Source organism: Stomoxys calcitrans, chromosome 3 (genome assembly GCF_963082655.1).
Source record: "Stomoxys calcitrans chromosome 3, idStoCalc2.1, whole genome shotgun sequence".
Taxonomy (NCBI): Eukaryota; Metazoa; Arthropoda; class Insecta; order Diptera; family Muscidae; genus Stomoxys; species Stomoxys calcitrans.
The window spans coordinates 66,462,005-66,489,601 of record NC_081554.1 but is presented as its reverse complement, the minus strand read 5'-3'; the positions used below and the strand labels follow the sequence as shown (position 1 = coordinate 66,489,601).

At 40.5% G+C, this 27,597-nt stretch overlaps 1 protein-coding gene across 1 annotated transcript in view; it reads left to right on the top strand.

Annotated features, from left to right (window-relative positions):
- LOC106083962 (protein eyes shut) overlaps positions 1 to 26,469 on the top strand; it is a 323,238-nt gene extending 296,769 nt beyond the window's left edge. The window contains exons 12-13 of the mRNA XM_013247300.2: positions 4,772 to 5,284; positions 25,759 to 26,469. Of these exons, the coding sequence (XP_013102754.2) occupies positions 4,772 to 5,284; positions 25,759 to 25,946 (701 nt within the window). The 3' untranslated portion in view covers positions 25,947 to 26,469. The remainder of the gene's footprint in view (positions 1 to 4,771; positions 5,285 to 25,758) is intronic.
- The last annotated feature ends 1,128 nt before the right edge of the window (positions 26,470 to 27,597 follow it).

Below are 27,597 nucleotides of genomic sequence, written 5' to 3'. Positions count from 1 at the left end.
GGACATAAGTTATGCAATTTTCAGCGGATTTTGATGAAAGGTGGTTTACATTTATTCTCGAGGTGATGGGTATCCAAAGTTCGGCCCGGCCGAACTTAACTCCTTTTTACTTGATATTTCCTTGGTAGATTGGTTGGCTGAACTCGACTTTTGGTAGGTTTTTCCAACAATAAATACCAAGTTAATTATTGAAAAAATCGCGGGGATAAGGCAAAATTCGTTAAGGGTGCAGAACAAAACCATGGCCACATACTGTGACAAGCGGTCTTACTGCTTCAAATTTCAGTAAAAAGGAAGTAAGTTCTGATATTAATTGTAAATTGCAAATTTTGCCCATGAACATTCCACTAAGGAACAGGGGCAAACTTCTCACATATCAATGAATGCAGTCCAGTTCAAGTATAAGTTCAATGATAAGGGGCCTCCTTTTTATAGCCGAGTCCGAACGGCGTGCCGCAGTGCGACACCTCTTTGGAGAGAAGTTTTTCATGGCATAGTACCTCACAAATGTTGCCAGCAATAAGAGGGGAAAGGCAACGCTGAAAATTTTTTCTGATGGTCTCGCCAGGATTCGAACCCAGGCGTTCAGCATCATAGGTGGACATGCTAATTTCTGCGCTACGGTGGCCTATTAATTGTAACTGGTACGAATGATAAGGTATCTCTTCGAAACTTCGTAAATTCTGGCAATTAAAGGCGGCTTTAGTGAAATCAGGGCTATGTGGCAGCTACATACAAATATGGTCAGATCTGGTCCATACTCAGGTGTTGAGGGGTCCATGCAACTTTCTGTAATGGCGAAAATGGGTAGTAAGAGCGCATTTAAATCGGGGGAACGCTTTACCCAAACTCGGCGAGGTTGTTCATTGAAATCGACTACGACTTTATAAACTCAAGATTTCTTATCGGAGGTTGATATTAAGATATAGACCATCTTTGAAAGTAAGGCTATAAAGTTATTTCCACAAACAGGCGGATCGACATGAGTGTCGACGATCTAGTACATTGTAGCGTTGAAAATGTATAATTTGATGTGTTCCAAATGTAATGCAAAATGGCCAACTTTTCGGTGGTGGGTATAAAAACATATACCACTTATTTATCTTGTAGAGCATTTGGTAGCTTTTGGTCGAGTTTGGTGGGATTTTTCTCAAGTTTGGTAGGGAATAATTTTCTTGAGTGGCAACACTGATCAAGACCTCGTCAGCTTCGTTAAAAATTCTTTCACTATCAAGGAATAACAGTGTTGGATATCTTGGTATTTAAGGATGATACGAAGTGTTACCAATTCAAAGCGGCCCGTCGCTGTGCTGTAGGTCAATGTGGACTAAGCACAAAAAGCGCTGGTAGTGACATTCAATAAATGTTTAAGTGCACAACAAAATGAGTGATGTTGATGTTTTCGTTGTTATTAGCATTGGCGATGAGTTTATATCGGAATAGTGGATAATAAGGCTTTCTTCTCTTTTACTGCGGTGGAGAGTTAGAGGATTATTGAGCCCTGTTTCAAAACAAAAGCATGCTCTACACCGTACTCAATAGTGGTTTGGTATGTAGGGCACCTTCATTACTTTGACAAGGCTGTTGATGAAGATACATTGGCATATCAGAAATCGTGATCCACCATGCCGTTTCAAGTGTTTTGAAAAACAGCTCACTTGCTTAACTTGCATAAGTACTTTGCTATGCCATTCTTGGAATAGAAAGAATTGAATATTATCTCGAGCTAAAATAAATTCGAAAAACCTCGAAAAGATTTTAAAGATCAAAATAAAAAGCGCAAAAAACAGAAAACGAATGACATGTGTATACCATGGAAGCTAAGTAGTCGTATAGAGAAAAATTCTATCACTACAAAGAAAATACATGCGGTGGAAAAGAACAGCTAGCGAGAAAGGTGTCAGACTTGTGTTTGTGTTGTGCTTACATAGTAGACACGTTTTCGCGGTATATTCGACATAAGTACGACCTGCCAATGTATGGCCCTTGAAGCCTCCACTCCTAATATGGCCGATGAGTTATTCTAACCAAACGACGAAACACGGCCCAAAGTGGTTGGTGTGTGTTGGAATCTTTGGCATTCGTTGCAAAATCTCCAATCATTGAGCTCTTGTCGAAAGAGAAACAAATAAAAATTTTAAAATTTAATGATTTTCTTGCGAGGCACTGCTGCTAGCAGCACAGTCTTGGATTGACTGAATCCTAGTATTGTCATATGGAAGATCATGTTAGACAAATGAATTCAAGATTTGAGGACAGAGTGGGCCTGGGGGTCTACATTAAGAACCCAGGGACTGAGATCTGTTTTAGACTGCATGAAAAAAATACGGTCCTGCAGACGGAGATCGGGACGATCACGGAATGCGTGAGGTGGTGTGATGCTAACGCGAGGACGTCGAATGTGAACATCGTTACGGACTGCAAAGTTGCCATAAGGGCAATAACAACCAGGACGGTTAGGTCACGAACCGTCTTGCAGTTTAAGAAGGAGATTAACGCCTTCTCTGAGGATGACAAAATCCGCATCGGTTGGGTGCCGGGTAATATCGGAGTAAGGGGTAATGAAAGGGCAGACGATTTGGCGGTGAAGGCCGTCAATAAGCTTGGTTAACCCGAAGCCTTTCGGGTCGACAGCGAAACAGTAGGTAGGACGGCGAAAATCCAGATCGAAATCCAGGAACCAAATTGTGAGAAGACGAGGCTACTATTGAAAGGAAGTAAGAAGGAGGTCAGTATTAGTTATTGGTATCATAACGGGCCATATGGGACTTCGAGCTCACTTGTGTAAAATCGGTACGGCAAGTGATAGCATGTATTGGGCATGTGGTGAAGATTATGAGACGTGGGAGCAATTCCTTTGTCATTGCCTGGCTTTCGCGTCTAACAGATACCGGCACTAAGGTGGAGACACAATACCAGACATGAACCAACTTACTTTGTACAATAGTTCTTATTGCGCACAACAAGCCGATTAGTGGCTTAGGTGTATGTCCATAGTGGCATGGGCGGATTAACATCAGCACCCTCTTTTTAATCCAACCAAACCAAACCTAATAATTTTCGCCCTAACAGGCAAAAAAACTTGAAAATGAAAATATTTGTTGTTGATTCCAATGACATAAATGTGTAGAAATTATCAGAACTTCATAACCCATTCACTCTTGCTTAAATAACTACCTTTTACCTTGACTATTGCTCTGAGTCGGTCAGAAAGCGAATTGAAATCTACACGAATGTAATCTGCTGGTATTTTGGACCATTCCATAGAATTGCTTTCTTCAGAGCACTCATGGACATTCCATTAAGGAATAGAGGCAAACTTCTCGCATATCAGTGAGTGCTTTCCGATACAAGTGTGAGCGCAATGCTAAGGGGCCTCCTTTTTATAGCCGAGTCCGAAAGGCGTGCAGCAGTGCGCAACTTCTTTGGGGAGAAGTTTTTACATGGCATAGTAACTCACAAATGTCGCCAGCAAGCGGAGGACATAACCATCCTATGTTTTCGCAAAGTTTGAACCCAGGCATTCAGCGTCGAAGGCGGACATGCTCACCTTTGCTCTACCGTGGCATCCCTTCAGTGCACTCATGGTAGCATATATTTATAGTCCTTTTCTTGCCTCCTAAAATGGCGCAAATAGAAAAGCCCATGCGATTGGCATCTGACAAATTGAACCGCTACTATGTGAACTAAATTAAGTTCGGAACATGGCATAATGATGTGACGGTGCCGAGTCTTGTTGGTACGTCCATGGTATACGACCGAAAAGTTTATTCCAAAGTAACTTCCAAAATGTTTACCCGATAATATCTCGCGTTTGCTTCGGCGCCAGTCTTGATGAAAACGATTGGAGAGCGGTCCATGAGATGTCCGTAGTATCACTTGATATGTAACATTACTTCGTGTGGTCGTTCGTAGGCGCAAATTAATGTACGTATGTTCGGTTAATGAAACACGATAATTTTTGGAGTCTACGAATTGCTCAAGTGGGTATTTTTTTCTTGTCAGAGAACACCATCTTCGAAAATTCACCACGCTTATACAAGTGCACCAATTCCTTTGCTCATTCGAGTCTAACTTTTTTTGGTGTGCCTTTTGACACTTGTAAGGCTTTACGTTGAACACGTTTTTCAATACATGTTGAAGCCTTTCACTGGATATTTTCAGATCTTTATCCCCAAACCAAGGTCTCTTTGTCATAGGCCTCTGCAGACCTGTGTCTATCGGCTAGTGGACATACAACATTCTGCTCTGCTGAAAGCAAATGCAGACCTCCAACCGCTTAGAGGATTATACTGTTGTAGCTGAATATGTACCTATTACGGAGATTTTTGCGGAACTAATTAAAAACCACGTCCTCTCCACCCAATGGTTCAACGAAGAATCCTATGGTATCGCAATGGCCAAAAACGTCTTATGGAGGTTGATTGCAGCCTTGCACTATAACCTAACCCTAAAAGTACAAATGCAGTTGATTCAATGTAACAAACAAAAGTTTAAATTAATAAGGGATCAAGATTGGTATGGATTATACCAGGTTATGTTCGTCCTTTCAAGTTATAAAACCTCGTTTTGTTATATAAATTTAACTATAAAACAAAAAATGTATTTCTAAATTTTTCTGATCATAACAAAAAGTTTTCTGCTTCAAAAAAAAATATTTCAATTTTGAATTACTCCACTTTATATTTCATATACCCATCACAAAAAGTGCATCAATATGTTTACCAACAAATAATTAAATTTTTTTTACATGCCACTCTCTCACTTGCAGCGCTGAGTAAACCCACAACGCCAAGTTTCCGTGGCAACAGTTATTTGATCTTGCCACCACCTCGAATTCCCATGAAAGACAAACGCAAGGGACCTTCCATGTTTGTGCGACCGCGTGAAGCTATACAAATTTCTTTGAATTTCTCCACCATTGAACCGGATGGTCTGCTGCTCTGGAGTGAACATGATCATAGCAAATTCTTAGGTCTGGGCTTAGAGAGTGGCCATTTGAAGATAGCCAGCAATTTATTGGGCTCAGACAATGATACAGTGTCGACACCATCGAGCGGTTACATAACGGATGGTAGTTGGCACATGGCCAAGATTGCAGTGGATCGTGGACGACTCGAATTGCAATTGGATGGTGAAGTTATATTTACCGAGAAATTGGCGCCACAGGAATTGATGCAATTATCCAGTACGATATCGCCGCATAGAACGAGACAAAGAAACTCATTGCTGTCGAGGAGAGGAAAGGAACCAACGATAACCTATGAGGACTTGTTCTATTTGGGTGAGTGATTTCATTTATTTATATCCATTAAAGCCTATAAATATCTGAGTTTGAAAAAAATGCATAACTAACTCATATTGTGGTGGATAAAAAAAAGTGCTGATTCATAGTGTGATTTTTGAAAAATGCTGGAAATGCTATGCGGCTGAGACATATCAAAATAAAAGTGATTTTACATTTCCAGTTTTTGCCTGTTCGCGCGAAAATCATTTTAATTTTACAATTTTCATTTGTTTCTCCTTCGAGACGAGCTCAATGATCGGAGATTTTTTTGCAATGGAAAACGAAAGCCAGAGATCATCACACACAAACCACTATGGGACGCGTTTCGTCATCTGGTTAGAATAACTCATTGACACACGGAACAACAGCGAGAGGCGATGCCGTTGTTACGCGGTCGAAGCCATCAATACAACTTCCAAAAGATGCATATAATCATGTGTATGCCTTGGGAGTAGTGCAATTTTGTAAACAAAAAGTCTCCCATTACACAAACACGATGAGTTATTCTATTTTATGAGTGCGTTTGGCGATCTCTGGCTTTCCTTTTCCATGTTTTTTTTTTTTTTTTTAACCAGAAAAATACGAGAAATGTTTAACAATTGGATACAGGTATAAAGTATGAGACTTTGAACATTCTGAACCCCCTTAACATAGCCAATACACTTGTATATATGCAAAATCCTACACCAATAGTGTAATAATCACAAACAGGTGCTGTTGAAAGTGTTGACAGCGAGCGCCAATGATTATGTGAACGCGCGTTGTCAATTTCGTGTACCAACCATTATGAACACATACTGTTGCATTGACCATTGGCTTGGAAATGGTGTGCAAATGCGTTAGTGTGCCCTACAATGGTTATACCAACCTGAAGTTTAAATGACACTGTATGTACGAAGGTTTTTATGGTGCATTGCGAAAAGCTGTTTGTTAACACACATTCATGGAATGGGTGGAACAGAGATTCTATTCTCAACAGTACAAAAAACTTTTGTACAAAAAAAGTGTATACTTGACGTTGTCAGAATGTGGACGACTGGAACAGTTTCCAGGGTTTGGTTTACAAAACAAATTAAAAAGTGCTAAGTTCGGCGGGGGCGAATCTAAGGAACCCAACTTCAAGGATGATGCTAAAAGTTTCCACAAATGAACTTTGTTGTTAACTTTACGTACAAAATTTCTGCCAAATTAGGAAAAAAATTGAGCTTCAAGGGGCCGTAGAAGACTAATCCGGGACAGTTTATATGTGAGCTATATAAGGTTATATAACGATTTGGACAAAACTTACCATGGATGTTGTAATTGTTGTAGCAATTGCGGAATTCAGGGGCTTAATATCTTAAATGGGACGAGAAATGAATCGAAGACGACCTTCGCGAAGATGGAGCTGCTCTTAGCTTAGACTTTAGACGCCTGTCTTTTGCCGGTATCACCATGCCCATTTATCTGGGTCCAGTTCTCGATTTGACACTGTCCTGGGAAAGCAATACGGAGAAAAGAAACCGAAAAGCCTTCCACTCCTGCGAGAGAAATTTCGGTAGGAAGTGGGGGCCTGAGTGCTGACAGATGAAGTACTGGTGTGGTGAAAGGCCACCTCATAGGTTAACATGTCAACCTGCCTAACCCAAATAGTTTCGCGGAAAGATCTTCGTTATTCGCTTTCCCCATGAGGGGGAGTTTTAGGCGAATGGCTTGATTAGACCTCGTTTCTCACATGGCTTCAAGATGAAGTCAGGGATTGGATTGGGGGTATACTCCGAGGCACTCTACATCGGCATGTCGGTGAGTCCCCGAAACTCCGGATTTGCGTGGGTAATGTGACCGCTCTCAAGACCTTGGGTTCGAGGAAAGTGAGGTTGTGGAATGTGGGGACTCCCGACTCGGGAGTCTTAATATACTCCGTCCTCACGTCATAGCACTAACTTTGTATTCCGGCACGATGGTATTCTGGGAAACGAGATGGCGGATATGCCAACAGGGGTTCCTCTACTGGGACCGAACTTGCCACAGCTCATGCGATGGCGAGTTGAGGATTTATACATGGGTGTCGAAACACCATGGCACCCGAGAACGAAAGATCTGCTGGCCTTTGATAAGAGGGCACTGAGTACTATTAAAGTAATTACAACAGGACACTGTGGGGTAGGCTATATGACGGCGTACATTGTAAATTAGAGGGGGAAAGAGGAAGTAGTCTTTATTTTTGTTCTTTTCAAATTACTGAACGTCAATGTTGGTGGGAAAGACAATAGACGGAAGTCGATTTCACATACGAATGATTCGGGTGAAAAATTAATATTCTCGGTAATGCATGATGCGATCAACTGGCCAATCAATTTCCAACGGGTGTGAGTTCCTGGCAAGTCTTGTATTTCTGGTGTATTCCGCCCTCACGCCAGGAATAGAAGACGAATATTTCCGTCACACACACCATGAAAGTAACGATAGAGCAGTACAACGCTACCCACATTACGATTATGTTAAAGAGAAGCAATAGAGTTTGAGACCCTACTATCTCCAATCCACACCATCGCTCTCCGATGAACCCGGTCAAATAGTTCCAAGGATGACTTTGGAGCTCCTGCCCAAATATGAAAGTTATATTCCATCTTCTACAAGATTTAGGTAGCATAGATATTAAGAAGATCAGATAAAGTGAAATACTTCTTGCAACGCTTAAGAAACCCCAAACACTTAAATGGTTCATTCGACACTTCGAATACGTGTTCTGACCAACGGACATCACACTATATCTTCATTCCAAGAACATCAAGAGAACCTGTTCGCTCAATGCCTATGATTGAAGTGGATCAGTAAATCGCGTATGAGACAAGAAAAAGCACCACGTCTTCTGTGCGTTCAAGTCTACACTGTTCACTCTACCAACAAATCCTGGGAGAGCGTCTCATTCATAATGCGCCAACTGTCCGCAATTTCTTGAGGACTGGCCCTATGGTAGAATGAATATGAATTACACAGACTACGGTCATCGGCAAATGAGTAGACTAGATTCGAATCCTGATCCGATAGATCGTCAATGAAAATAAGGAAAACGGGAAGGGGAAAGAACAGAGCCTTGTGGCACACCTGCGATCAATGTATACCAGTGATTTGCACATTCCCACTTTTGAAAAGACTAAACTGTGTTTTTTGTGAGTATCATCAAACATCAACTAAATAAAATAGCTCTGAAATAGTGTCAGCCGAACGAAGCAGCACAAAGTTATTTACACTGTACGTGTGCTTTTCAATGTTTTTCCTTTGCCCATGCGCATAGGAATTAATTTGCGGATGTGTATGCTGTCCTTCTATGATGTATACTCATTGGATTAGAACTCATCTAAAGGGTGCTTTTTAAGCTATTATCTTTTTGGCAACACTGGCTTAAACAGCTCACGCACGTTTGGTGCTATGTTTCACTTTCAAACATCTTCAGTTTGGTCTATAATTTGCAAATGATTGAATTTTATTTTTAAAATGCGTGTTTTGTTAAGAAAGTTCATCGCGCCCATTAAGCGACGAAGCTCATTTTTGGCTCAATGGGTACGTAAATACGCAGAATTGTCGATTTTAGAGTGAAGCCAGAAGCGTTGCAAGAGCTACCAATGCACCCAGAAAAAGTCTCAATTTGGTGCGGTTTATGGGCTGGTGGCATCATTGGACCGTACTTCTTCAAAGTTATAGTGAATGGTGAGCGCTATCGTGAGATGATATCCACATTTGTTTTTTTTTTGGCCAAACTGCAATAGCGTGACTTGCATGACATGTGGTTTCAACAAGACGGTGCCACATGCCACACACCAAGCGTAACAATTGACTTACTGAGAGGCGAGTTCGATGAATATTTCACGTTCGGGACCGGTCAATTGGCTGCCTAGATCGTGCGATTTAACGCTTTTACACTATTTTTTGTTGAGCTTTGTTAAAGCTCATGTCTATTTAGACAAGCACACTTCAATTGACACATTGGAACACAACATTGAAGCATTTATTCGTGAGATATCGGCCGAAATGTTGGAAAGACTACGCCAAAATTGGACTAAGCGGACGGACCGTTTGAGGCGCAGTCAGGGTCAACATTTGCATGAAATTATGTCTGTCGATAGCACGCTAACTTTTGAAGGATTCAAGCAGCTTGAAATTTTTCACGAATACTTCTTATTAGTGTAGTTCGGTTGGGATTGCAAGTGGGCCAAATCGTTCCATGGTTTGATATAGCTGCCTTATAAAACGATCTTGGATCTTGACTTCTTGAGCCACTAGAAGGCGCAATTCTTATCCGATTTGTCTGAAATTTTGCATGAGGCGTTTTGCCATGATTTCGAAAAACTGTGTTAACTATGTCCATAACCTGATATAACTGTCATATAAACCGATTGGGGTCTTGACTTCATCAGCCTCTAGAGAGCGCAATTCTTATCCGATTTGGCTGAAATGTTTGTACAACGACTTCTCTCATAATCATCAACATACGTGTCAATTATGGTCTGAATCGGTCTATAGCCTGATACAGTTCAGATATAAACCTATCTCCCTATTTTACTTCTTGAGCCCCTAAAGGACGCAATTTTTTTCGAATTGGCTGAAATTTTACACAACGAATTCTACTATGGTTTTCAACATTCAATTTTATTATGGTCCCAATCGGACCATAACTTGATATAGCTCCAATAGCATAGCATTTATTTTCTTTTATCCTTTGTTGGCCTTAAAAGAGATACCGGGAAAAGAACTAGACAAAGATCAGCCCGACCACTCTTAGCCCAGCCACTCTTAGTACGATTTTACTTTTTATACCCTCCACCATAGGATGGGGGTATACTAATTTCGTCATTCTGTTTATAACACCTCGAAATATGCGCCTAAGACCCCATAAAGTATATATTCTTGATCGTCATGTCTTTTTAAGTCGAACTTGCCATGTGCATCCATCTGTCCGTCCGTCCACCCCTCTGTCGAAAGCACGCTAACTTTCAAAGGAGTAAAGCTAGGTGCTTGAAATTTTGCACAAATACTTTTTATTAGTGTAGGTCGGTTGAGATTGTAAATGGATTTGGTCCATTTACAATACATGTTCATGTTTTGATATAGCTGCACTATAAATCGATCTTGGATCTTGACTTCTTGAGCCTCTAGAGGGCGCAATTCTCGTCCGATTTGCACCTGGTGTTTTGGTGTCACTTTCAACAACTGTGCTAAGTATGATTCAAATTGGTTCATAACCTGGTGAAGCTGCCATATAAACCGATCTTGGGTCTTGACTTCTTTAGCTTTTAGAGGGCGCAATTCTCATCCGATTTGACTGAAATTTTGTAACTGGTGTTTTGATATTACTTTCAACAACTGCGCTAAGTATGTTTCAAATAGGTTATTTTTTGTTATAGCTGCCATAGAAACCGATCTTGGATTTTGACTTCTTTAGCTTTTAGAGGGCGCAGTAATTATCCGATTTGACTGAAATTTTGCACGTAGTATTGTGGTATCACTTTCAACAACTGTGCTAAGTATGATTCAAATCGGTTCATAACCTGATAGAGCTGCCATATGAACCGATCTTGGATCTTGACTTCTTTAGCTTTTAGAGGGCGCAATTCTCATCCGATTTGGCTGAAATATCGCATAATGTGTTCGGTTATGACTTTCTATAACTGTGCAAAGAATGGCACAAATCGGTACATAACCTGATATAGCTGCCATATAAACCGATCTGGGATCTTGACTTCTTGAGCCTCTAGAGGGCGCAGTTCCCATCCAATTTGGCAGAAATTTTGTACAACGGCTTCTCCCATGACCTTCAATATACGTGTCTAATGTGGTCTGAATCGATCAATAGCTTGATACAGCTCCCATATAAACCGATCTCCCAGTTTTGCTTCTTGAGACCCTACATGGCGCAATTCTTATCCGAACGAACTGAAATATTACACAATGACTTCTACAATGTTCAGCATTCAATTCATTTATGGTCCGAATCAAACTATAACTTGATATATATCCAATAGCATAAAGTTGTTATTCATTATTCTTTGCTTGCCTAAAAAGAGATACCGCGCAAAGAACTTGACAAATGCGATCCATGGTGGAGGGTACATAAGATTCGGCTCGGCCGTACTTAGCACGCTCTTACTTGTTCCTTTTTATCTGGACGAATTGACTCACCCTTATGCTTATATGAACGTGTTGGCTTACTAGTGGGTCGCTTGCCCCCGACTCTCTTCTTGCAAATTCTTCTTATGTTTAATACCTACACCTACATATTTCACACTTTTTCTTTACTCTTTCACCCATACTTCTTTTCTCACTAGGATATCACAATAGGCCGGATTGGCCTTCAAATGAATTCACCTTTCATGATGGGCTACCTATTCAACCTAAACTCAAGCCCGCCCATATTCTGCATAGTTACCCAATTGGCGCTCTTAAGGTCTAGGCCCCAAAACGCAATTCCCATTCTTTTCGTAGGTAACATTTTATGGGAATATGCAAAATTTCCTTTTCTCTGCAATTTTCCTTATAAACTTTACAGTGGCAAACTAGTTTCGCATAAGTTTAAGCCCCTGTTATTAAGAAAAACACATGCCTAGTTTATTTAACCATCCCACTCCCATGTTTTGGTAAATTTATTTTATTGCAATTCTATCTACAAACGACCAAAATACAGACGGACATGCAACCCAAAATGTCAAAATCTAAACTTCAAAAGGGCAAAGGCAACACTGCCACCTTTAACGACCAATAACAATAAAGAAACAACAACAATTGGATGCAACAACAATTTCAAACACATCATTACAACCACAGAGAAAAAAAAGGTAAACCAGCCACTCATTGCCTACATCGACAAGAGGTAAAAGGCAAGAGGAAATCGTCTTTCCGAGTGAATAACTGAATCGATTATAGGTAGCTGTGGGGGAGGGGTATGATGTGCTGTGAAAGGTGTATAAATGCTTACCTGTAATTTCAATTAAATGAAGTTCTTGTGTGTAATGATGCCAAAGTTGTAGTCTTCTTTAAACTCTTTGCTCTCAGATACTTTGAATCACTTTTGTTGTTGGTTTTGGTATTTTTGTTTGTTAGTGTCAAAAATTTTGCACAAAAACCAATATCAAGTAGAGGAGTCGGCGACGACTTTGTCTGGAGTTCATAGACATTAGAAAGTTGTCAACGAAGCGACTGCAAAATAGGGCAGTGGCAGTGACAGCAGCAACCGAGTGAACGCTTCACAAAAACCAACCAAGTGTATAAAGAAGGGAACGACCGAACGAAAGCGAACAAAAAATTAACGCTGCAAATAATTGGCAAAAACCGAGTTTTGTTTTTTTCACTGTTTGTCAGAAACGCGACGTTGAGATTTAATGAGCAGCAAATTAGTCGAGTGTGACCACCGGTGTGGCGACCGGCCAACGGAAGAAAGAGCGGACGAACAGACGGACTTTTGGCGACAAATAATTACCGGTGGCTTGTTCACTTGTTGTTCGCAAGATTTCCTTTCTTCTGTTAGAGACAGATAGCAATCGTAAGAGCACTAAAGCAGGGATATTTGGAATCTTTTTTCCTATTGGAAAACCATTTTTCTTTTCTTTCACCTTTATCTCTTTTTCACACCATTTGCACTTTAACACTTTATGACTAATAAGAAAATTAACCGCCTGTAGGTAATGTTATCACAAAAATCTAAGCAAATGCCTTCTAAAGGTTTTCGTACACTTAAACAACACTTGTTTTATGAAAAAATATGAATTCACCATTAAAAAAATTTACAAATAAATTGGATTCACGCACGGGTTTTCAGTTTTCGAACTTTTCTTATTTAAAAACTGCGAATGACTGGCAGACAGATAATTTGACCAGCTTTGGTTTCGCTCACATACTCTCAAACAACCGAATCGCTACTGAAGACAGCAACAACAACAACAACACAAAGTAAAGGCATACTAAACGAAAACAGAGAATGAAAACACACAAATCCCGGTTTGGCTTACTCTCTCTCTCTCACACATTCTCCCTTGCTCATTCTCAGATGATCAAGCACAATAAAAACAACAATAACCATCAAACAGATGTCTGCTAATGTAAAAACAGACCATACGTTCTTTCCATTCGTGTATACTATGAACTTTTGAGATTTTGTTTTGGTTACTTCTTTTTGTGGATTCATTACGGTTGCGGCAGCGCCAAGCTGTTGAATGTTGGATATAACGAGGGATGGTATGAAAATTAATGTTAGCAGTTAAATTGTTTTCAGTACAATGATAACTGATTAAAGACCAAAGTAAAATGAAATGTTGTAGGTAGGGAAAAGGGAAAGGTATTTGAATTGTTCGCATGCGCTTTAAATGTAAAGTGAGAAAGAAATACAGTCGATTATATAGAAGAATAATACACAAAGGATTTGAAAGAAAAACGGACGGACAATATCAGATTGATTTTAAGTGTCAAACTGTCCAATACCAAAAATAAATAAATTTATTTAAAGGGCCTTAGACCAATATTTCAGGCGGTTTCAAACTAATTAGAAAAGTTTGTGGGTTGTGAAAATTATTGGGTTGCCTAAAAAGTAATTGCGGATTTTTTGAAAGAAAGTAAATGCATTTTTAATAAAACTTAGAATGAACTTTGATCAAATATACTTTTTTACACTTTTTTTCTAAAGCAAGCTAAAAGTAACAGCTGATAACTGACAGAATAAAGAATGCAATTACAGAGTCACAAGCTATGAAAAAATTTGTCAACGCCGACTATATGAAAAATCCGCAATTACTTTTTGGGCATCCCAATACATGAAAGGTTACTTTTGCTGTTAAACTTTCTGATGTCTACTGCCAATTAAATCAACTTAGGCAAGAGGACTCATTTAGTAACATGCCAGATCTGTGTGGGGTTCATTGCTGTCACGAGAAGCATAGCTGCGGATAGTGAAATGCCCCATACGGAGTAGTTGCAACGACAGTCGCGGACAATCAGCGGCATGGAGTGGAGAGTCATGTTTCTGCAACTATCGGTCCTTTTGGACCGGAACGAGCTTGCTCACCTACAGGAGCTTGACGAGGATCGCCACCTCCACATGAAAATGTGGCTACAACAACATGCCATACTTGAATAAAAAAAATATACCCCCTTTTATTAACGTATAGCTTGGATTAGAAGGAGTTAAGCTTCGGATATTCGTGAACTCGGTCTAATTGCTTGCCGTATTAAGACATTTTCGAGACTGTAAGGAAGAATAGGCAAAGCATTGATTACTTCTGGGGTATGTCGAAAACTAAATAGATTAGGTTAAGTAGGAGAGAACTGCTGTTAACCCGAAGCCTTTCGGGTCGACGCAGTCCGAGTTAAGGGCGTGGGCGATGGATGCGAACGTAACATTGTGGTATAGTGAAACCGTCGGTGAGACGGCGAAAATCCTATGGGGTGATGCGGATCGTGAGAGGACGAGGCTACTACTGAAGGCAAGTAAGGGGTGTCAGTATAGCCTTTGGTGTCATAACGAGACACATATGACTACGAGTTCACAGATGCAAAATAGTTGGAACGATGGAACATTTTCTATGTCATTGTCCGGCTTTCGCAGCTAAAGGACATCGGTACTTAGGTAGAGACACAATACTAGACTTGAACCAACTTAGGGGAGTGTTGTGGAAAACAATTAAGAATTTTGTAGGTAGCACGGAATTCCTTACTTAATTTTAGTTTTTAAGCCGCGTCTCATGCAGTGTGTGTATACTGCATTAGTCAGACCTATAATGCTATATGATCTTGTCGTCAGGTGGACAGCGCTTCAAAATTCAACCTATTGTTCAATACTCAGCCGGATCCAAAGGATGGCTTGTTTGTGAACATTCCAAAATAATTTGGCCTAACCTAGACTTGCAGAGGTCTACCGCTTTGCTGTCGCTGGCTAGAACAGACGTCACAGCCATTGCGTCCGTCAATAACAACCATCACTGTCTGATCGGAAAACGGAAAAAACATATGCCTCTGGATTCCATCAACTTTATAAAATCTTCCAGTCAGTTGATAGGATATTGGCATTGCAGTCCCTTAGTCTCCCAAGTATGTGTTCGATCCCGTGGTACCCATGTATGTTCCATTGGTCAGTACATATTCTTTCTGTCACAGGTCAACGGTACATGTACAAGCTGGCTGTGACCACATTCCATATATTCGTGGGTAGGCAATCCCTTTCTTCTCTCTTGTTGATAACGACCATCACTAGGCTGTCCTTTGCGATATTAGCAAAGTCTTTTGGTCCCAAAATATTATTGATCGCCTTAGATCTCTTTGGAATGGAAGGTTTACCAGGTGACAGCAGTCTTTTGGCTGAATGCTGTATAGCTGCCGAATCAGGACGTTTACCATACGGGATAGCCTAACAAGCTTATATTATTTTTTCTCATCTCCAAGGGACCTATATGTTTGCCAAAGAAGGGATATGGCCAACTCAAATAACAGGCATGCGAAGACAATATTGGATCCGTCTTGTTATCAAGACTTGACATCAGGTGTTTTCGTCGGAAATTACTGTTGAGATTTAAGTAGCAGAAGACATGCTACAATCTCATACCACTACTGTTGTTATATTTGGAGTCAATTCTAATCCTGCTCCCGGCATAAATTTCGTATAAAATAAGTGCATATTATGTAGCGAATTAAAACAACACGTCAAAGGTTCAACAGATTAGCCTCTTTAGAGAAATTTCATTGCAAGTTTGCATTAACATAATATTTTACTCCTAATACTAAATTTTGTTTGAAGTTATATCACTGTAAGATAATTTTTCATACCTACCTCGTACTTTGCTAAAACTAACATCTTTTGCTACCAATTGCGCTACTCTTTATTTAAAATAATCTGTTTACTTCTTACACTATTTCTTTCCTTCTTTGCGATGACCCTTGCTTGAGATGAAAAAGTGTGTACTGAGAAGGGATGAGAAATTCAACAGTAGGGTTCTATTATTAGTACTTTTTCGTGCGGAGTCCATATTCACAAAACTTAATGAGGCAGAGTTGTTTTTGACCTAGTTGGTGATTGAAGCAAAATGTATACTAACGCAGCGACATGTCGCTTGTTCATGCTCATAGAACTCAGTACCACTTCTACGGAATGTTTTCGGCAAACACTGTTTAAATTTTCATTGGCACCATTTTTTAAATGCGTATTGACAGTTGTTTAGGCTAAAAATTGATCTCAATACAAGACTTTAGCCAAAAATAAACAATTAACTCTATTTTAATGTATTGCTGAGTGTTGATAGTTGCCATTTGTTTATGTTTTGGAGACAAATACACTCCGTCAGTTTTGGTAATCAATTAGTGTGAACTCAGTACACTTGGCTTTAGTACCAAAATTACAAGTCAAGTCTGCCTCAAAAAGTACTATGCTTGTGCTTCTGGCTTTTCCATCTCTGGCATTGAGTGCGGTTTAATGAAGAAGGAGAAACACAAGAATTAAGCCAGGTAGGGTGTAAAAGAAATGTTAGAGAGGGAGAGGGTAAAAGAGAGCGGAAAAAACAAAACTAATATCAAATAAGAATAGCAAAAGCAATCAGAACGTCCGTCTTAAAACCGCATGACTAAAATGTCTTATGATTATTGTAATTTGTTTTTATTGCTTCTATGTTTTGTGTTTCATTGAACCCCAACTATTTTTCATGTCAGCTTCCAAACACATACATTCAATACAGAGTTGCCAACTTGCATTCTACGACCTTAGATAGTGGGATGAATGAATGTTTGGTTGAGTTGTGAAACGATTTGGGCTAAATTATAAAATGACAACAAAACATAAGTTAAAGGGAGCATGTTCCGATAACCGCAATCGCACGAACTTTTTAAATTCAGCTTTATTGTTGTAATTTTAAACGTTACTTTTCAAGCAGATAAAAAGTAATTGAGACAAATATGCATATGTCGCATGAATATCAGGCAACGCATTTGACTCATATCTGCTACACCTGTTATGTGTTGCCAACGAAATGTAATGTAAATTAAATAAAATTCTCAGGAAAACCGAAAAATCAGCCTATGCATCGGATCGGACCATATTTGGATATAGCTGTCATATAAACCGATTTATGTTTAGGCCAACAAAGGATAAAAGAAAATAATTGCTATTCTAATGGTGCGGTTATGGTACGATTCATTATCGAATTAAATGTTGGACAGCATAGTAGAAATCATTGTGTAAAATTTCTGCCAGTTCGAGAAAGAATTGCGTCATTTAGGTGCTCAAGAAGTAAAATGGGGAGATCGGTATATATGGGAGTTGTATCAGGCTACAGACCGATTCAGACCATGTTTGTTGTAGGTCGTGTTAGAAGCCGCTGTACAAAGTTTAAGCCAAATCGTATAATAATTGCGCCCTCTAGAGGATCAAGAAGTCATGACCTCAGATCGGATTATATGGCAGCTTTATCAGGTTATTGACCGATGGAACCGTATTTGGCGCAGTTGTCGGAAGTCATAACTAAACATGTCTTGCAAAGTTTCATCCAAATCGGATAAGAATTGCGCCTCCTAGTGGTTCAAGATGTCAGGATTCAAGACCAGTTTATATGGCATTTATGTGAGGTTTTAGACCGATTTGAACCATACTTACCACAGTAGTTGAAAGTCATAACAAAACACCTCCTGCAAAGTTTCAGCCAAATCGGATAAGAATAACGTTCCCTAGAGGCTCAAGAATTCAAGATAGGTTTATATGGAAGCTATATCAAAATATGGACCGATATGAAGCATTTACACTCCCAACCAACCAGGACTAATAAGAAGTATTTGTACAAAATTTCAAACGCCTAACTTTGGGTTAGGTTAGGTTGAAAAGACGGTCCATATGTTAATCCTCCCCATGCCACTTTGGACATACACCTAAGCCAGTAATCGGCTTGTTTTGCGCTCTAAAAACTAAGAAGTACTCACGAGAAAGAAAATCTATGTCAGGAATTCTGTGCAACTTAAAAATTCTCAAATATTTTCCATGCCACGCCCCTAAGTTGGTTCATGTCCGGTATTGTGTGCCCACCTAAGTGCCGGTATCTGTTAGACGCGAATGGCGGATAATGACATAGGAAATGCTCCAGAGTCTAATCATCTTCACTCGTAGCACTATGTGACCCGTCATGATGCCAATAGCTATACTGACCTCCTTCTTACTTCCTTTCAGTAATAGCCTCGTCATCTAATAATCTGGATGCCCCTTAACCAAGTTTATTGCAGGCAGTCCTCTGGCCTTCACCGACAAATCGTCTGCTTTTTCACCCCCTTACTCCGTTATGGCCCGGCACCCAAACGATTCGGATTTTGCCATACTCAGAGAAGACGTTAATCTCCTTCTTACACTGCAAGACTGTTCGTGACCTTACCGTCCTGTTTGTTATTGCCCTTATGGCAATTTTACTGTCCGTAAAGATTTTCACATTCGACGTCCTCCCTTTAGCACCACTCCACCTCACGCATTACATGATTGCCCGGATGCGGAACCGTAATATGGTCAGGCAGTCTATAACAGATCTCAGTCCTTGGGTTCCCAATTTAGACCCCCAGGCCCACTCTGTCCTCTATAAGCGAAATAAATATACTGTAGCCGCGTCCACAAATGACGCTTAATACCTGGATTCGGACAGCACTCTTTATTATGAGAGAAGAATCTCCGCTGTTCTTCAATAGAATATTCGTGAACAAATTTTCATTTCACTTCATTATGATGTGTTCCCCGAACATTTTGGTCTACACTTCACTCTGGCAACATTGTTTCTGTATCACATTTTCTCATATTCATCAAGCAACTGCTGTTGTAAGTAGTCACCAGTTGGCTGTTTTCCTTTACATTCATATTTGCCGGCCAGCGGTAGTTATTACCTGTGAAGTTAAGTGGCCTCTTTTAATGTCCGTCCGTTAGCTGGGGTTGGTATCTTATTCTTGCTTCGTATGTTTCTTTCCTGTTTATAACTTTGTTTCAAACATTTTCTTTTTCTTCATTCACACTTCTTCACTTTGAAATTAGAATTCAACACGTTTCAATTAACACTGTTTGAATATTTAATTGGCACTTTTTGCTTTTTGTTTTGTTACTTCATCTTCGTTGGACGCGTATTCTAAGTAGACTTCATCCAATTCACCGTTTAAAAAATTCTCCAACGCAGACAACTGTAGTTGCATTTACTTATTCAAAATAAAGACTAATCCTCATTATGGTGGTAAGCCAAACAGCTGTTTTATGGTTGGCTAACAAACGTTGACAGCTCGTCTGTCCTTAACGGCATTTGACATTTGTTTTGCATTTGCTTATACTCATTACTGGAAACCTGTTGGTTGTTGTTGTTGTTATTACATTACTAGTCGTCTAGCTTTAGCTAACAGCTGGAGGGTAGCTTAATGCTAATGTTGACAATAAGGCGGTTTTCGGCACACACAATTCAGCGATTTAAGATAAAAACAAACGGAGGCCACCGTAGCATGTCCGCCTATGACGCTGAACGCCTGGGTTCGAATCCTGGCGAGACCATCAGAAAAAATTTTCAACGGTGGTTTTCCCCTCCTAATGCTGTCAAGATTGGTGAGGTACTATGCCATGTAAAACTTCTTTCCAAGGAGATGTCGCACTACGGCACGCCGTTCGGACTTGGCTATAAAAAGGAGGCCCCTTATCATTGAGCTTAAACTTGAATCGGACTGCACTTATTGATATGTGAGAAGTTTGCCTCTGTTCCTTAGTGGAATATTCATGGGCAAAAATTGCAATTTTTGCCATATAAACCGATCCCAGGATCTTGACTTATTGAACCACTAGAGGGCACAGTTCTCATCCGATTTAAATGAAATTTTGCCCAAAGTGTTCTGTTACAACTTCCAACAGCTATGCTAAGCATGGTTTAAATCGGTCTATAACCTGATATAGCTGCTATATAAACCGATCTTGAATTTTGACTTCTTTAGCAACTAGAGGGCGCAATAATACACTTTTTGGGGTCTTAGACGAACATTTCGATATGTTACAAACGGAATAACGAAATTAGTATATCCCCATCCTATGGTGAAGGGTATGAAAACTCAAGTTTACTTGTTTTACTACAGTTAGTCATGCGACATCTATAGTGAAACTGCAGAACTAAACACGAAATGGTGAATATTGCATATTTGGTTTGTGTATTGGATAAATACTTGTTTTCCACTTACAATTCGGTGGGCTCTTCTTCGGCACTGTTAGTAGTTTCGGCAGCAAAACATTTACAGCTATCAAAATGGCAAACTCTGGACCATAGTTCCATATTGCCGAAGTGTTTGCAATATAGACCAATTAGTTTTTTCTGTAGACTTGTATCCCATTTGTTTTGACGAACTTTAGCTGCCTGTTGATGCTTTTATATACTACGCATATTTTGTCTATCGTAAAGTATTTGGCCAGGTTCTTGAATTCGATGAAGACTTCAAAAATTCTCCAATGTCTATTGTGTCACCCTGTTACACAAAAAAATTTCAAATAAGCTGCGTACATCCCAGCGAAATTTTTAGATACGGCATCGGCAACGAAAATTTTGCTTTGGATATGTCAATGTATTTCTTATAGTAACTAAAATTTCTCCAGAGGTGCATATTGCCCCTAATCGGCAACGAAAATTTCGCTTTGGATATGTCAATGTATTTCTTATAGTAACTAAAATTTCGCCAGAGGTGCATACTGCCCCTAATGCTGGCGACATTTGTGAGGTACGATACCATTTGTCATGGCAGCCATGTAAAAACTCTTCCCAAAGAGGTGTCGCACTGCGGCACGCCGTGCGGAATCGGCTTTAACGAGTTGGTCCCTAATCTTTTAACTTAAACTTGAACCGTACAGCACAATCGGTCTCGACGTCAGGTACATTGAGACCCTCCTCAGTCTATCCACCACATCCATAGTATCCAATATGGAACTCTGGCCGTAGCCACCCTCCTTGAGAATGCCAAATTCCCTCAGATCGATATCGAATTGTTATCGAGATCAGCAGGTTTCTACCAAAACCTTTTCAGTCCCTTCTGCCACTCCACCAAGGTAAGTGTCAGCCCATACAGCTTACTTTCCAAGCCAGTCACGTGTACTCAGCCACAGCCCACCAGATATGGCAACCATAGAGTATAACTGATCGCACTTCTGCCATGTCAAGTCAGTGCATCAACTTGGCTAGCAAACCCCATCTGATACCTACGAGCCTCTGGTACAAATAGAGAGCCCCAATTCAAGCCCAGTTCAACTTACTATTCAGAATAACACATAGAAATCTTGCCGAACTCGACAGCTCCAAGTCTGTTTCTTGCAATTCTGGGCTAACCCCCCAAGCATGCTCAACTCCGAACCCCATTCCGACTTCGGTTTAATATTCCATAGTAGACCCTGACATGGGATGGGTCCGCAGTGTTATCTAAAACCCCGAAGATCCTCGGGTGTGTCCTAAGGAATTGCGAAATTTGGACGGGATCTAGTTGCAAAACTCTTGAACTCCTGCCCATAATTCACCGGTGACTTCCGACGTTATGGATGTCCCTTGGAAACAAGGTAGTGCTGTGGCGCTGTCGGTTGTTGAGGGGGGGATAATCCAGGCAATTAAATCGTTCGAGCCATACAAATCAACCGAACCGGATGGTATATCGCTTGCCATGCTGTAGAAGGCGGATCCGTTTGCCATGTGGCTTCTGGAGGGTATTTTTAGAGCTTACGTTTGGCTTGGCTTTGTGCCAACTGCGTGGCGGATGGGTGGGGTCCTTTTTATTCCCAAAGTGGGGAAACCGGTCACTCCCGGCCCAGGGACATTAGGCCGATCAGTTTGTCGTGTTGGGAAGGGAACTCGCAGACAGGCGACTTCACTTTGGCGGCCTCCTGGCTTATAAAAGGGGCTTTTAATGACCTGGAGTTGTGGTCCATTCATAGTTCTCTGGTTGATATGGGAGTTCCGCTCTTCTGGTGAACTGGGTTGATGTTATGCTCAAGGGTACAATTATCAATGCATCACTGGCTGAGGATTCTGTGAGGAAGATTGTGACTAGGGGGACATCGCAGGGTGGGGTTTTATCCCCTCCCCTATTGTGGCTTTTGGTTATCAATGGGATCCTCAGGTCCTTCGAGGAGGAAAGAATGAGGCCGGTTGTCTATGCTGTTGACGTCGTCATTTTTGGGGTCGGTCGCTTTCTCTCTACTGCCACGGATATCCTCCAGGACGCGCTGAGGAAGCTGTCGAAATGGGCGAAAGCCAGAAAGACAGAACTGGTGTTCTTTACGAGAAGAAGGAGATATGAAGAGTTCAGGGGACCGTTCCTTGATGGTATGGAGCTGTCGCTCTTTCAGTAGGCTATATACCTGGGCGTTATTCTTGTCCAGAAATTGAACTGGAGAAGAAACGGAGGCTGAATTCGCTCTACTCTTGTCGCAACTCTTTGGGCAGGAGTTGGGGACTCAGGCCAGGTATGGTCCACAGAAGATCCTTACATATGGATGCCTGGTGTGGCACCGGGCTTTCGGGGAAGGTATAGGGTATTGTGGCAGTGCTGATATAGGGGGCGAGGATGGGTGCCCCAACAGCTGCGTTGAATGCGATACTTGACCTGAAACCTTTGGACTTGTTCGTGGAGTGCACAGCGTTGAAGACTGCCCTCAAACTCAGCGAGTCAGGGACACGGCGCTCTTTGGATTTCGGGCATTCGTTTGTTCTGCCGATGGTCGCTGGCGTAGGGCGACTACGTGACATTGGCGACGCGACGGACTATGTGCCGGGCGGATTTTTCTTCGATCACAACCTGGAGGTTGTTTCCCGGGTAGCATGGCTTTGGTTTGGGCCGTCCCGATCTTCTTGGATCCCTCTCAGGCCGTCACGATTTATGAGGACAGTCAGGCGGCGCTAAAGACCCTGGCTGCAATCGGCTATTACGAGAGATCAGGTTTGTCGGGTGATGCAAGAAGGGTCTCCGACATTTGGGGCTGCTATCATATTGTGTTGGGTTCCGGGCCACCCCTTGGGTCGGGGATGGACTCCGGGAGTGCCATGCCAATAGTGAACCCCCTCTGTTTAGGCTGTTTAGGATGGATTCCTGTTATGACGAATGTGCTTACTTAGCGTGGGCTAGCGTTGCCGGCTGCAGGGTTGCCAAGGTCGTGGGGCCGAGTTTCTCCGAAACGAGGGCGTCGATTGTTCTCGAACTGGGGATTTTTCTTGAATTGGATAATTGGTGGGGTCTTGACCGGCCACTACAATGTCAGTACGCTGACATGGCTATGGGCTCGAAGAAAAGATGGTTTCTGCGGGGTCTATGGGGATGAGGAAGAGTTGACACGGTTAAGTATTTGCTGTGCCAGTGACCCGCTATGGCAGAGAGAAGGCATAGGATTATGGGTTATGGGTAAACATCTCCTCTATTCACTGACCTTTCTACAGGCAGAGGCATTTGCAATCCTCAGGGCCTTCGAAATGATCCTGAGTCAGTAGCGGCGGCAATTTCAGACTGTCACGATTTATGTGGACAGTCAGTTGGCGCTTAAGGCCCAGGCTGTGGGTCACGTGAGGTTGGGGCTTGTCGGGGGATTAAAGGACGGTCTCGGACGATTGGGGGCATCAGATTGTGCTAGGGGTCCGGGCCATCAAGGGGTGGCGGGTAATATAAGTGTCTGACAAGTTAACCATTGGATCGCGGATAGACTCTGGGAGTTCGATGCCGATGGTGAATCATCCTTTATGTTGGCTGTATGGGATATTGGATTTCTACTATAAATAATGTGCTTACTGGGTGAATATCTCTTCTCTTCACTGAACTCTCTATAGGCGGAGGCATTTGCGATCCTTAGGGCCTTGGAAGTGATCCTGAGTAGCGGGACAGTTTTAGACTGTCACGATTTATGTGAACAGTCAGGTGGCGCTGTAGGCCCTGGCTGCGGGTCACGTGAGGTTGAGGCTTGTCGGAGGAGGCTAGGAGGGTCTTGCGCATTTGGGGCCTGCTATCAGATTGTGCATGGTTCCGGTCCATCAGGGGGTGGTGGGTAATCAAGCGTCTGACAAGTTAGCTATTGGATCGCGGAAAGACTCTGGGAGTGCGGCGACAATGGTGAACCCTTCTTTGTGTTGGCTGATGGTGGATTCGGATGGGATGGTGGCTGGCGTTGTAGACTGCAGGGTTGGCAAGGCCCTGTGGTCGAAGTTTTTCGGAACGAGAACGCCGATTGTTCTCAAGCTGGGGAAGCATGATTGTTGGTGGGAGTCTTGATGAGCCTCTGCAATGCCAGTTCGAAGACATGGCGATGGGCTTAGGGAGATGACGATTTCTGCAGAGCCTGTGGGGATCAGTAGGAGTTGGTGTGGGATAACTGACGAGGCGCCCACTTTCTAGGACCACAGGTCTCCGAATAAAACAGTTGTTAACTGCGTTTGCCAGTTAATGTGACTGATTCGTACAATCTCCTACTGCAAATGCAAATTTTGTCCATGAACATTCCACTAAGGAACGGGGGCAAACTTCTTACATATCAATGAGTGCAGTCCGATTCAAGTTAAAGCTCAATGATAAGGGGCCTACTGTGTTATAGCCGAGTCTGGCGTGGCGAGAATGGCGTGCTGTAGTGCTACACCTCTCTGGAGAAAAGTTTTACATGTCATAGTACCTCACAAATGTTGCCAGCATTAGGAGGGGAATACCACCGCTGAATATGTTTATACCCTCTGATGGTCTCGCCAGCATTCGAAGCCAGGCGTTCAGCGTCGTAGGCGGACACGCTAACCTCTGCGCTACGTTGGTCTTCAATCTCCTAATATCTATCAATATATCTCCCCGATCATTTCTTACCTGAAATTTACCTCTAGGTATTACTTACGGAATGACGAACTTAGTTAACCTCTTTAGTCCTAAGTTGTGTTGAAAGAAAAGTGTGTTCCTCCTAAAATATTGCACTTCTCCAATCTCCTACTATCGACCAATATATCTCCCTGATCATCTCTTACCTGAAATTTACCTCTAGGTATTACTAACGGAATGACAAACTTAGTTAACCTCTTTAGTCCTAAGCTATGTTGAAAGAAAAGTGTGTTCCTTCTAAAATATTGCACTTCTCCAATCTCCTACTATCTTCCAATATATCTCCCTGATCATCTCTTACCTGAATTTTACCTCTAGGTATTACTTACGGAATGACAAACTTAGTTAAACTCTTTAGTCCTAAGTTATGTTGAAAGAAAAGTGTGTTCCTTCTAAAATATTGCACTTCTCCAATCTCCTAGTATCTACCAATATATCTCCCTGATCATCTCTTACCTGAAATTTACCTCTAGGTATTACTTACGGAATGACAAACTTAGTTAACATCTTTAGTCCTTAGTTATGTTGAAAGAAAAGGGTGTTCCTTCTAAAATATTGCAGTTCTCACTTAAAGATGATATGCCATTTGGATATTCAACATAGATACATTACTCATGGATACATATATTAAATAAAATGTTGTCCTTTCTCTTTGCCAGGTGGTTTCCCGAACTTGGAATCGGTGAGTAAACGTACCCAAGGACGTTTCGATCAGCCCTTCAAAGGTTGCCTGCAAGACATACAATTCGGAGCTGAACCTAATGCGTTGATAAAAGACTTCTCAACATATCAAGGTGAAAATATTGGCTCCTGTGATCTCCATGGCGATGAGCCCATAGTTGTGTAGAAACATTTCAAAATATATATACATGCAAATGCAAATGAAAACGAAGAAAATTATGAAAGCAAAACTTAAGGAATTACAAAGAAAAAGAAAAACAAAAACCAGAAAAACAACTTAAAACATAGAAGGTTTTCATGATTTGCTAAGAACAACAATAAGAAACTTTTTTTTTTTGTGAAAACTGATGAAGTAAATCTAAGACGATATATAAATAAATGAATATATAAAAACAACAATCTTATATATATATATAGAAAAAAACTGACTTACAACTAAGAACAAGAATAAAGTTATATAACTAAAGCAAAAAAACAAAAAAGGGGAAAAGAAGAAAACATTTTGTAAATTTTATAGAAATTATATTGAAAACGATTATTAAGCAACGTTAAACTGGAAACCGCAAAAAGAAGGAAGAAAATTGAAACATTCCATGGTGGAGATATGAATTTCCTAGGTTTTCGGTGAAATTGAAATATAAAACACGGTTGATTAGAATGATGGGAGTAATACATAGAAAAAACAAAAAAAAAAAAACAAACACATTGAACAAAGTGCTGAAATCAACTTAAAGAACAACTTGAAAAATAAAAAGAAACAAACAATTGAAACGTTTAATAAGACATTTTACAACATAGAGATTTTTCATAAAACAAAAACCCAAAATACAACTTTTTAGTATAAAACCAAAATGACATACAAAAACAAAAATATATTAACTAACTATAAAACTAATAAAGAAGAACTAAGTGATAAAGAAAAAATCTCAAAAAAAAAAAAAAAATAATAATATAATAAATATTTAAACATTTATGTTATGAAAATGAGACATTAACAAATTCATTAACGAAAACTTATTTTATTAACTCAAATTTATTTGTGTTCATTGCAAACAACTGAAACATACTTATAACCAAGAATAAAAAACAAAACAAAAACGATACAAAATATTATACACCTAAAATACTTAATTTTGTTGTTCAACTCATGTTTTTTCTTCTCTTTGTTACACACAACTAATATTTTTGTTAACTAATTAATGTGTTTGTTATATTTTATTATATACTCGTATTTAGATATTTTTTTTTTTTAAATCTATTACACCCCCTTCCCTCAAATTAAGTTCAAAATTATCTTCCAGTTACTAATTCTATGTCTATCTTATCTTCTTATACTGCCTATTTGGTCTGCCATTATTAAAATAAAAAAAAATATGTACTAATATCTAAAGAATTACTTTTTTTTGGTATTAATTTTAACCATCCTCCAAGACAAAACGATTTGTTAGAGAATTTTCCAAACAATTCAATACAACTCTTGTAATGTTCATAGGTTAATTTCAGGCACATAAATATATGACCTAGAAGATTTAATGGAGGAAGTGTTGAGTGTTAGGGGGGCGGACATACAGTCCTAAATTCGAAATCTATGAGTCAAAGCCCATTGCTTCGTCTGGTTCAACAGACAGAGTGGATTATTTTTTTTTTTGCCGAATTGCACTGTTTGCGTAGAAAAGTTCTGGTTGAGGTTGTATACCGTCCTAATAAGAGGGTGAAATATGATGACTTTGTGAAGAGACTTGAGGATATAAACTGTCATTGTAATGAACCCGGCCCGCTTCGCTGTGCCTTCTTTTACACCATATGAAATGATTGAA